This window comes from Hemiscyllium ocellatum (genome assembly GCF_020745735.1).
Source record: "Hemiscyllium ocellatum isolate sHemOce1 chromosome 27 unlocalized genomic scaffold, sHemOce1.pat.X.cur. SUPER_27_unloc_3, whole genome shotgun sequence".
Lineage (NCBI taxonomy): Eukaryota > Metazoa > Chordata > Chondrichthyes > Orectolobiformes > Hemiscylliidae > Hemiscyllium > Hemiscyllium ocellatum.
The window spans coordinates 2,941,681-2,954,608 of NW_026867498.1; the positions used below are offsets into that span (position 1 = coordinate 2,941,681).

The 12,928-nt window shown below is 47.5% G+C and overlaps 2 protein-coding genes across 2 annotated transcripts in view; one reads left to right on the plus strand and one right to left on the minus strand.

Annotated features, from left to right (window-relative positions):
- The window catches only part of LOC132808056 (zinc finger protein 271-like), a 32,518-nt gene extending 29,818 nt beyond the window's left edge, over positions 1–2,700 (plus strand). Inside the window, exon 4 of the mRNA XM_060821966.1 lies at positions 1,708–2,700. Coding sequence (XP_060677949.1) covers positions 1,708–2,559 — 852 coding nt within the window. The 3' untranslated portion in view covers positions 2,560–2,700. The remainder of the gene's footprint in view (positions 1–1,707) is intronic.
- Positions 1–12,928, minus strand: part of LOC132808049 (zinc finger protein 850-like) — a 102,367-nt gene that overhangs the window by 76,076 nt on the left and 13,363 nt on the right. The gene's annotated exons all lie outside the window — the stretch shown is intronic.

The window sequence follows — 12,928 nt, forward strand, 5'->3', positions numbered from 1 at the left end:
ACAGACCCTTCGGTTCAACCCGTTCATGCCAACCAGATATCCCACCCCAATCTAATCCCAACTGCCAGCATTTGGCCCATATCCCTTCAAACCCTTCCTATTCATACACCTGTCCAGATGTCTTTTAAATGTTGCAATTGTACTGGCCTCCACCATTTCCTCTGGCAGCTCATTCCATACACGTAATACCCTCTGTGTGAAAAAGTTTCACCTCAGATCTCATTTGTATCTTTTCCCCTCACCCTAAACATATGCCCTCTAGTTCTGGACTCATTTCCCCCCAACCCCCTCCCCTGGATAAGGCTTTGTCTATTTATCCTATCCATGCCCTTCATGATTTTATAGGTTACTCCTTAGCCTCCAACGCTGAGGGGAAACAGCCCTCGCCTCCCTATCGATCACATCCTCCAACCCTGGCAACATCCTTGTAAATTTTTTCTGAACACTTTGAAGTTTCCCAACATCTTACCGATACTAAGGAAACCAGAATTGCACACAATATTCCAAATGTGGCCTAACCAATGTCCTGTACAGCCACAACATAACTTCCCAAATCCTATACTCAGAGGATTGGGAAAGTTTTCAAAACCTACAAAAGACAACTGGGAAAGAATGGAGGGACAAACTAAAACTTTGAGGGTCAGCTTGGAGGCATCAAGGTCTCAGGACAGGGGGTGGGGATGACCATGGGCCACATACCAGAAAATGGGACGAGATTGATTTAGGATATCTGGTCAGTACAGGCGTGTTGGACAGAAGGGTCTGTTTCTGTGCTGTACATCTCTATGACTCTGGCTTTCCACTAACTTTTGCCACGTCAATAGGTTCACTTTCTCTCTCATGTCGGTGTTAATGCCTTGACGTCTCATTTTGCTCCCACCTTCCTGGGGACATTAACCATCTTGTGTGTGGTCCTTCCTCAAGAAGCTGCATTGCAGGTTCACCCTGAATTGACACTTTTTTTTGCTTCCCAAAATCAGACCTGCTCACTCTCAGCAGGATCCCAGTGTTGGGAAAGATATTAACTTTCAGGTGGAGGTATCCAAAATTCAGAGAGATGTCAGTCTTGACATTTTTGCTTTTTCTGTCCCTGTAAGATCCTGAATCAGCACCTTCAGGGGAATTAGTTAGAGCGGAGTGAGAACAGAGGGGGGGAGAGAGTGGGATTGTGCTTTAAATTTTGTGGAATAACAAAAGAAAAGAATTGCTTGTTCAGAATTTCTACCCTGCACTGACAGTGATGACTTTTGTGATCTATTCTGACAGAATTTTTGAAGATTTGAAGAGGGAAGTTTTAAAATCAACAGATGAAGGGCTTATAACCGAAACATTGACCCTCCTGCTCCTCGGATGCTGCCTGACTCCCCTGTGATTTTCCAGTGCAACATTTTTCGACTGACTCTCCAGCATCTCCGGTCCTCACTTTGATGTCAATGTCTAACAGTCACTCAGTCCACTGGGGCCAGCAAAGATTTTCGCCGTGATTTCTGAGAGAGGAATCAAAGCTTTTTGGTTCCTGTCTGAGTATGTTTTCAGCATCAGTGGGACTGGACGAGAGACCCCACTGTTGCAGCGCACTGTGTGTGGAGCCTGAAACAGTTATACGGCCTGGGAAGGGGATTTCACAGCAGGGAGGGGCTCTACACGTGTTTGTGTGCAGCTGAAGCTGTGGCCATGGAGAAACCCGAGGAATCCCGCCCTGTGGAGAAACCGTGGAAGTGTGGGGACTGTGGGAAAGGCTTCCGTTTCCCGTCTGCCCTGGAGACTCATCGGCGCTGTCACACCGGGGAGAGGCCATTCCCCTGCACCGAGTGTGGGAAGGCCTTCAGATATTCCTCCCACCTGCTGGCCCACCAGCGGGACCACACGGGGGAAAGACCCTTCAGCTGCCCTGAGTGCGGGAAGGCCTTCGTGTTTTTCTCCGCCCTGTTGGCCCACCAGCGGATCCACACAGGGGAAAGGCCATTCAGCTGCCCTGAGTGTGGGAAGGCCTTCAGCGATTCCTCCGCCCTGCTGATCCACCAGCGGGTCCACATGGGGCAGAGGCCCTTCAGCTGCCCCGAGTGTGGGAAGGGCTTCAGCACATCCTCCACCCTGCTGAAGCACCAGCGGGTCCACAATGAGGAGAGGCCGTACATCTGCTCTCTGTGCGGGAAGGCCTTCAGCACATCCTCCACCCTGCTGACCCACCAGCGGGTCCACACCGAGGAGAGGCCGTACATCTGCTCTCAGTGCGGGAAGGCCTTTACCCGGTCCTCCACCCTGATGAGCCACCAGCATGTCCACACTGGGGAGAGGCCGTTCACCTGCTGTCAGTGCGGGAAGGGCTTCACCTACTCCTCCACCCTGTGGAGCCACCAGCGGGTCCACACGGGGGAGAGGCCCTTCAGCTGCCCTCAGTGCGGGAAGGCCTTCAGCAGATCTTCCTCCCTGCTGAGCCACCAGCGGATCCACACCGGGGAGAAGCCGTACATCTGCTCTCAGTGCGGGAAGGGTTTCACCCGCCCCTCCCACCTGCGGAGCCACCAGCGAGTTCACGTGCCATCGCAGGGGGATTGAAGGAGTGACGGCCGAGTCCCATTATCGATTGGAATATCAACCCGGTTCCGGGGACTCCCAGGTTTGAATCCCGCCACGACAGATGGCAGAATTGGTATTCGGTCAGAAATGTGGAATTCGGAATCTAACGATGAGACCATTTCAGGAAGGGGGTGGTCGGGGGAGAAAGCCCCCATCTGATTCCCTCTCTCCCTTGTTAGGGAAGGGAACCGCCATTGTGGGAAAGGATACACTAAAGTCGTTCCAGCTGCATCCTTTACCCGGTCTGGCCTACACGTGACTCCAGACCCACAGCAGTCTGGTTGACTCTACACTGCCCCTTCCTGGCAAAGGAGCGGGGAGAAACTTACTTGGAGACAGGGTATGGGTTGAAATTGCTGAGTGAGGCAATACTTCCTCCGGGTTACGGCTGTACCAAGGATCCAATTTCAAAGGGACAGCTTGGTGCTGACCAATAGTAAAGACAGTGGGGTGGGGGGGCGTGGGGGGAACAGGGGAGGTGTGGTGTGTGCACTTTGACCTTGAGCTGTTCAAGAAGCAACTACTTTTTCTCTGCCTTTTTGCTGGGGGGATCTGAAGCTGTAACAAAGTTGGGTTGCAATAAAGGTTACCTGAACTTACCACCGGGCTCAGACTCTCATTGAAAGCTTTGAGCTCCAAGAGGTTTTTGTTTTAAAGCCGCTCATTTCTTTCAGCCTCCTGCACTAAGTTTAGAACATAGAACAATCCAGCGCAGAACAGGCCCTTCGGCCCTCGACGTTGCGCTGACCTGTGAACTATTCTCAGCTCGTTCCCCTACACTATCCCAAAATCATCCATGCACTGATCTAAGGATTGTTTAAATCTCCCTAATGTGGCTGAGTTGACTACCTTAGCAGGTAGGGCATTCCACACCCTTACCACTCTCTGTGTAAAGAACTTGCCTCTGACATCTGTCTTAAATCCATCACCCCTCAATTTGTAGATATGCCCCCTCGTACGAGCTAACGTCACCACCCTAGGAAAAAGTCTTTCTCTGTCTACCCTATCAAATCCTCTGATCATCTTTTATGTCTCTATCAAATCCCCCCTTAACCGCCTTCTTTCCAATGAGAAAAGACCCAAGTCTCTCAGCTCGAAATGTCGACTCTCTTGCTCCTTGGATGCTGCCTGACCTGCTGCGCTTTTCCAGCAACACATTTTCAGTTCATCAATATATAAGCCTCATGGAACAGTGTCATAAGACACAGAACTTATATCAAAAAATCAGTGTAATGCAACTGGTAGAATATATTGAACAAACTTAGATAGTCTTCATCTCTTACAATGGGTGTGGGCTTTGGTTCATTAATATGTAACAATGTTCTTGAGATGACATAAGGTTTTATAAAAGAAAGGCATCTCCGTTCAGACAATGCATTAAAGGTGTGAGATTTGAGTCTGTCAGTATTCCAATCTTGAATCAGACTGGTTCTGTTTCCAAAGTCGGAATTTGTAAAATATTACATGCATTGACTGCCTGCAGATTGTGTGCTTTTTGAACAAAATTGAATGTATCTGCAAATATAATTCTGCCAATACAATTTCACCCCAAAGAGTAGTGTGTGTGTGTGTGTGTGCATGAGAGAATGAGAGCGTGTGCATGTGAGTTTGTGTGTGAGTGTGCGCAGAAGTGTGTGTGTGCATGCTTGGGAACGTGAGAGTGTGATGGAGTATGAGGTAGTGTTATAGGTGACTTCTGTCTAGGTATTCTAAATCTCCGGAGAATAGTCCCTGACACTCGGCTTACTACTCTACACTAGGGCTATGGTTCAGATCAACCGGGTTCTGCCTCCACACTCTGCTGACCGCGGACTGTCCTTTAACCCTTGACTTCCGTGTGGCGGACGAACCGCTCCAACACACAGTCTGAGGGAGACTGTCCACAAGGTCCCGACCTAGGAGGCGAACTCCAAGCTGTCAGCACCAGCCCTTATCCCCACTGGCTACCGCTATCCCGTGGCAAATCGAAATGCTGCGAAACACACAAATGAAGCAACGAATGTTTATTCAAACTTGCAAGTTTGGGCGTCTTCCAAAAGAAAAAGGGAAGGTCCGCGCCGAAAGGTTTGCAGCAGTAATATTTATACATTATTTTTACATCTGAAAAGGTTAGTAACAATTCCATTGGTTAAAACATTTCACGCTTCTCTCTGCCAATTCTTTGATTAAACATTATATTGTTTTTAACAATTCTGCTGGTTAAAGCATTTCTTGGTTATCTGTATGTTTCTAATGTTATAAAGGGCTTCTATTGTATCTTGCCCTCTGTGTCTTAATCATTATATCATTTTAACAATTCTGCTGGCTAAAGCATTCCTTGGTATCTTGCCCAAGGTTACCTAACTTCATAGCAGCCTAGTTTTAATTAATAACTTATGTCAATTTTATCCAAGGTCACAATCCGCCACGTTCTTGACATAACAGTTCCTTCTGACTTCTTTCATGTTCCCAAGCAGGCCTGCCTGCAGTTTAGTCTCATAGTTAGCCCTTACTCATTAATCCTTAGTTTTAGTACAGAAATTACCTCATCCATACCAAGAGAGTGTGTGTGAGAGTGAATGTGTGTGAGAGAGTGTGTGTGTGAGTGTGTGAGAGAGTGTGTGTGTGAATGTGTGAGAGAGTGTGTGTGTGTGTGTGAGTGTGAGCGTGTGTGTGTGTGTGTGAGAGAGATAGAGAGAGTGTGTGAAACTGCAGAAATTACATTACCCATATCAGCTGCGAGTGTGAGAGTGTTGAGGGGTGTGTGTGTGTCTGTCTGAGCGAGAGAGTATGTGTGTGAGAGAGAAGCTTATTGAAAGCAAAGGGTTGCATTTTTGCCAAAACAAGGACTTGTACAGATAATGATCGGACCATGAGTCGTGTTATAGAACAGACAGACATGGGGTGGGGGTGTTCAGGTACATAGTTCTTTGGAGGTTGCATCACTGGTAGACAGGGTGGTTAAGGCGGCGTTTTGCAACATTGCCTTCATTGTTCACACCACTGAGGAGAGGGGTTGGGACATCATGTTGAGGTTGTACAGGATGTTGGTGAGGCCACTTTCAGAGTACTGAGTACAGTTCTGGTGGCCCTGTAATAGGAAGAATACTATTAATGAGGGTTTAATAAAGATTTACCAGGATATTGTAAGGACTGGAGGGTTTGAGTTAGAAGGAGAGGCTGGGACTTTATTCACTGGAGCACAGGAAGTTGCGGGGTGACCTCATTGAGATTGATAAAATCATGAGGAGTGGAGGTAAGGTGAATAGCAAATGGCTCTTGCTTAGCGTAGGGGAACTCAAAACTAGGGGGGCATTTTTTAATGTGAGGAGAGAGATTTAAAAGGAAGCAGAGGGGCAACATTTTGAAAGAGGGTGAGTTGCATGTGGAATGACCTTGCTGAGGATGTGGTCGATGCAGGTACAGTGACAACATTGAAACAGCATTTGGATGGGTACATGAATAGAAAGGTTTAGAGGGAAATGGGCCAAATGCAGGCAAGTGGGATGTGGGAATATCTGTTTAAATGGAGCGGTGAGCTTTCCCAATGTTGACAGGGCTCCTCGAAACGTGGCAGTGTCCCCCCCCCCCTGCAGCTGCAGAGCGAGACAGGAGAGTTTGTTTTTGTGAATGAGCAGTTGTAGCGCGAGGTGGCTGTTGCTTGGTGACGGTGAGGCTCCCCCGGCCCCGCCCATCCCCCGTGCAGACGTCACGCGGGGGCGAAGGCGGTTGGGAGGAGAAGTCGCTCGAGCGAGGAAGCGGCGGGAGGGCGGCCGTTAGGAAAATGGCGCCGTGCGGCCCGGGGCAGACACCCGGCACTGGCCGCCGCCGCCGCCTTCCTGGCGCAGCTGCTGTGTCACGGCCACACCGGCCGGCTGTACAGCAGCCAGGAGCCGGTGAACATTCTGGAGGCGGATGGGGTTAAGGACCTGCTTGGGAACTGGTCGGGCGCCTGGGTGGTGGAGTTCTACTGGTCGTGGGGCGGCCCCTGTGTCAACTATGGGGCCACCTGGAAGGTACTGGGCCCGGGAGGTGAAAGGTGAGGCAGGTTGTGGGGGGGGACGGAGGGGAAGGAATGTGGGGCCTGTCCTGTCATAGTCACATTTTACACTCACTTTCCATCTGCTTTTACTGGCGCTTGTGCTGTTTACCCCTCACTGTGTGTTTAATCCTTGTGCTGTTTAGCCCTCACTGTGTGTTTAATCCTTGTGCTGTTTAGCCCTCACTGTGTGTTTAATCCTTGTGCTGTTTAGCCCTCACTGTGTGTTTAATCCTTGTGCTGTTTAGCCCTCACTGTGTGTTTAATCCTTGTGCTGTTTGCCCTTTGCTGTTACTTGTGCAATTGCTGAGGGTAGTGTGTAAATACTAGTGAAGGATACTATGCACCAGCATGTATATGTTTCTCAGTCATTGAAGGGGCAGGACCTGTTGAGAATGGTTAGTAAAGTATGTGGTGAACTAAGCCCGTTTAACATGGAGATACTTTGGTATTTGGAAAAATATATTTTTGTATTATTTCGAGTCATAAAAATGTACAGCACATGAACACACCCATTTAGTCCAACCTGCCCATGCCAACCAGATATCCTAAATTAATCTAGTCCCATTTGTCAGTACTTGGTTCATATCCCTCTAAAACCTTCCTATTCATATACCCATCGAGATACCTTTTAAATGTTGTAGTTATACCAGCCTCCACTACTTCCTCTCGCAGCTCATTCCATACATGCACCATCCTCTGCATGGAAAAGTTGCCCCTTAAGTACCTTTAATATCTTTCTGCTCTCACCCTAAACCTATGCCATCTAGTTGTGAACCTCACCCCCACTCTGGGGAAAAGACATCAAAAAAAAAGTTGAGCAGCCAGACAAAAGGTATAAAATATTGAGCCACATGGTGAAAAAGAAATGTGGCTCTACCCTTTATTTCTACTCTTGGCATTTGAACACAACATCTGTCAATAACACCAGCATCGCCACAGAGCACATTGTGTCTGCTCCTCGGTGTGAACAACAGCACACCTGCTCGCTCATGTCACCAATACATTGTCCATGCTCCTCGCTGTCGGCAGAAAAGGAGACATCACTTATCTCTGTTCCTAAAGGTTTTCCCTTTATTCTTAAAGCTGTGTCCTCTGGTCCTCGTCTCTCCTACCAATGGAAACATCTTCCCAATGTCATTGTACAGTGGGGATAAAGCCCTAACCCGTCCAGTAATTTCTGGTGGGTGAGACTGGGCCTCAAGATTAGAGGGAGTAGCTTTCAGACAGAAATGAGGAGGAACTGCTTTTCCCAGAGGGTCGTGAATCTATGGAATAGTCTAGATTAGATTAGAGTGGTGCTGGAAAAGCACAGCAGGTCAGGCAGCATCCAGAGCACAGGAAGATCGACGTTTCAGGCAAAAGCTGTGTCTTATGATCTTATTCTCCACAACCACCTGATGAAGGATCAGCGCTCTGAAAGTGAGTGCTTCCAAATAAACCAGTTAAACACTCACCTGGTGGTGTGATTTTTAACTTTTGTCCAGGTTAGGATGGATTGACCGTGCCCAGAGATGTGCAGGTTAGGTGCATTAATCAGGGGGTAAATGTAGAGCAATAGGGGTAGGGGAATAGGTGTGGGTCTGTTACCCTTCAGAGGGTCGGTGTGGATTTGTGGGGTTGAGTGGCCTGCTTTCACACTCTGGGAATTCTCTGAAGGGAAGGGATTGGCACAAATTCGTTGGTTTTTCTTTTGGCTTCCCAAAATCAGACCACCTCACCTCTCAGCAGTATCCCAGTGTTGTGAAAGATATTAACTTCCAGGTGGAGTTATCCAAAATTCAGAGAGATGTCAGTCTTGACGTTTTTGCTTTTCTGTCCCTGGAAGATCCTGAATCAGCACCTTCAGGGGAATGAGTTAGATCAGAGTGAGAACAGAGGGGGAGAGAGAGTGGGATGGTGCTTTCAATTTTGTTGAATAACAAAAGAAAAGAACTTTCCGCAGAAAGTAGAATTCCTTGTTCAGAATTTCTACCCTGCACTGACAGTGATGACTTTTGTAATCTCTTTTTACATTTCAGGATCTGAAGATGGAAGTTTCAAAATCAACAGATGAAGGCCTTACGCCCAAAACGTCAACTCTCCTGCTCCTCGGATGCTGCCTGACCTGCTGTGCTTTTCCAGCGCCGCACTAACTGACTCTGACTCTCCAGCGTCTGCAGTCCTTACTTTGACGTCCATGTCTGACAGTCATTCAATCCATCGGGACCGCAACAGTTTTCAACTATGATTCTGTGAGAAGGAGCAAAGCTTTTTGGTTCCTGTTTGGGTACGTTTTCAGCATCAGTGGGACTGGATGAGAGACCCTACCGTTGCAGTGCACTGAGTGAGGAGTGTGTAACAGCTATACGGTTTGGAAAGAGGAATTCACGGTGGAGAGAAGCTCCACATGCGTTTGTGTGGGGCTGAAGCTTCGGCCATGGAGAAACCCGAGGAATCCCGCCCTGTGGAGAAACCATGGAAGTGTGGCGACTGTGGGAAAGGCTTGTTTCCCGTCTGCCCTGGGGACCCATTGGCGCAGTCACACTGGGGAGAGGCCGTTCCCCTGCCGTGACTGTGGGAAGGGCTTCAGCAATTCCTCCAACCTCCAGACCCACCAGTGGATCCACATGGGGGAGAGGCCCTTAAGCTGCCCCGAGTGCGGGAAGGCCTTTACCCAAGCCGCCTCCTTGCTGACCTCCCAGCGGGATCACTTGGCATTGCAGGGGGATTGAAAGAAAGACGGCCGAGTGTCTTTACCAACTGGACTATCAACCCAGTTCCAGTGGCTCCCGAGTTCGATTCCCACCGCGACAGATGGTGGAATTGGAATTTGGTCAGAAATCTGGAGTTCAGAATCTAACGGTGAAACCATTGTCGGTGGGGTGGGGGCGGAAGAAAACCCCCATCTGATTCACTCAGTTCTTTTTTAGAGAAGACTTGAGTGGGTATTAGAGCAGTCGTCCCAGCTGCATCATTTACACGGTCTGGCCTACACGTGACTCCAGACCCACAGTAGTCTGGTTGACTCTACGCTGCTCATCCAACTTACTTGGATACAGGTTGAAATTGCTGAGTGAGGCAATACTTCCTCCAGGTTAAGGATATACCAAGGATCCAATTACAAAGGGACAACTCAGTGGTGACCAATAATGAAGAAAGTGAGGGGTTGCACTTTGACCTTGAGCTGTTTTTAAAAAATTGCTACTTTTTCTCTGCCTTTCTGCTGGGAGATTCTGAAGCTGTAACAAAGTTGGGTCACAATAAAGATTACCTGAACTTCACACTGAGCTCAGACTCTCAATGACAGCTTTAAACTGCAACAGGCTTTTGGTTTAAAACTGCTGATTTCTTACAGGAGAAAGTGAGAACTGCAGATGCTGGAGATCAGGGTCAAGATTAGAGTGATGCTGGCAAAGCACTGCAGGTCAGGCAGCGTCCGAGGAGCAGGAAAATCGACATTTCGGGTTTATTCCAGACTGCAACGTCCTTACTCTGTCAACCATCTGTGAATAAGGTACTCTCTTCACAACTCCTTTTCCATTTTTTTCATTCTGGGCTTCAATTTATGACTTGCAGCAACTGAAAGGAAAGAGAATGAATCCATGGAATGGACAGATTCGGGAAAAGTTTGTTTATAAACAGAGTGTTTCATGTATTGGGTGAATGTAAAGAGGAACTGGTGGATGCATGTTCAGATGCAACGTTTAAAAGACATGTAGATAAGTACATGAATAGGGAAGGTGTGGAGGTATATGGGCCAAACACTGGCAAGTGGCACTAGTTTAGTTTGAGAACATAGTCAGCGTGGCACAGTTGGACAGAAGGGTCCGTTTCTGCGCTGTCTGACCGTAACTGTTCTGTCGTGGTCTTAAAACCATTTTCTTGCCTTCCACTTTAAATGTGGTTACTGTACCTGCATCCAACACAAACCACAAAAAACCCTCATGCACACAACATAAAAATCCACACTTTATTGTTCAAAACTCAGATGAACTCAGCCTTGAATAAATTCAATGACTCCCTAACTGCAGGAAGACATCCCCACTTCTAATCTCAGTTCAGCCTGCTGATATACCACTTGCCTTGCTGCACCTGTCTGACAACTGGCATTGACTGATGTAGAAGGATGCTGCTAATCAAAGCACTGATCACAGGCTGGTCTGGTTTCAGGACCTGATTGCTCTATCCTCTCTTGATTTCCCTGTTCCCACAGACTAAGATCTGTTCTCAGCTCTGCTGGATTTCTGCTCAAGCTTGGACCCCGCCTTTTATAACTTCTGGAATGATAAAATATTCAATCAAGACCCAAGCCACAATCTCCCAGCCTGTCAACTATCCTAATACAAGGTGTAGTCATAGCAGGGAATCAAACAAGAAAAATGAAACAAAATCATAAATACATAGGTGCACGTGTTTAATGTTTGTTCATGAAGTAAACCAGAAATAGGGGACTCCCAGGAATCTCAGTGCCCTACTTGAGGAATTCTGTCACCCTTACACCTATTAGGATCCAGCTATGAATTACAACAACATTTACACCAACAGAAATAAAGCATCGGTTATCAAATAGAGATAAACAGCACGGAAATAGACTGTTTCTCTATCTCATGCACACACGAGATAGATCATCCATGGGGGTGAGTTTGTATTTGCAGCATGCTGTTTGCAAATACATTCTACTTTGCAAGGTTTGTGAAGGTTTGTAGCTCAGGTTGAGGTTTAGGGTGTAGGTTTGCTCACTGAGCTGCAGGTTTGATATCCAGACGTTTCATTACCTGGCTAGGGAACATCATCAGTGGCGACCTCCAAGTGAAGCGAAGCTGTTGTCTCCTGCTTTCGATTTATATGTTTGTCCTGGATAGGGTTCCTGGGGCTTGTGGTGATGTCATTTCCTGTTCATTTTCTGAGGGGTTGATAGATGGTATCTAGATCTATGTGTTTGTTTATGGCGTTGTGGTTGGAGTGCCAGGCCTCTAGGAATTCACTGGCATGTCTTTGCTTAGCCTGTCCCAGGACAGATGTTGTCCCAGTCGAAGTGGTGGTTTTTTTCTTCTGTATGTAGGGCTACGAGGGATAGAGGGTCGTGTCTTTTTGTGGCTAGCTGGTGTTCGTGTATCCTGGTGGCTAACTTTCTTCCTGTTTGTCCTACGTAGTGTTTGTGGCAGTCCTTGCAAACCCCGGAACCCTATCCAGGACAAGCATCTAAATAGGAAGCAGGAGGCAACAGCTTCGCTTCACTTGGAAGTCACCACTGATGATGTTACCTAGCCAGGTAATGAAACGTCTGGATATCAAACCTACAGCTCAACGAGCAAACCTGCACCCTAAACATTCTATTTTTCTGAAAGACTGCACAATCTGCAGCAGTCAATACATGTAATATATTGGAAATTCCACTTTGAAAATAGATAATGGGCCCACTACGTTTTGGATGTGAGCATAAGTGGTACAGTTAGTATGTTTGCTGATGTCACCAAAATTGGAGGTGTAGTGGACAGCGAAGGAGGTTACCTCAGATTACAATGGGATCTTGATCAGATGGGCCAATGGGCTGAGAAGTGGCAGATGGAGTTTAACTTAGAGAAATATTAGGTGCTGCACATATTGGTAAGGTCTTAGGGAGTGTTGCTGAACAAAGAGATCATGGATTGCAAGTTCATAGCTCCTTGAAAGTGGAGTTGCAGGTTGATAGGATAGTGAAGATGGTGTTTTGTACGCTTTCCCTTATTGGTCAGAATATTGAGTACAGGAGTTTGGAGGTCGTGTTACTGCTGTACTGTTGGAATATTGTGTGCAATTCTGGTTTCCTTCCTATGAGAAAGATGTGAAACTTATGGGTGGCACAGCGGTACAGTGGTTAGCACTGCTGCCTCACAGCGCCAGAGACCCGGCTTCACTTCCCACCTCAGGTGACTGTGTGTGGAGTTTGCACATTCTCCCTGTGTCTGTGTGGGTTTCGTCCAGGTGCTCCGGTGTCCCCACAATCCAAAAATGTACAGGTTAGTTGAATTGGCCATGCTAAATTGCCCGTAGTGTTAGGTGAAGGGGTAAATGTAGGAGTATGGGTCTGGGTGGTATACACTTCGGCGGGTTGGTGTGGACTTGTTGGGCTGAAGGGCCTGTTTCCACGCTGTAAGTAATCTAATCTAATCTAATCTAAAAAGATTTACAAGGATGTTGCCAAGACTGGAGGATTTGAGCTATAGGGAGAGACAGAACAGGCTGGGGCTGTTTTCCCTGGAGCGTCCGAGGCTGAGGGGTGACCTTATAGAGGTTTATAAAATCATGAGGGGCATGGATAGGATAGATAGACAAAGTCTTTTCCATGGAATGGGAGAGTCCAAAACT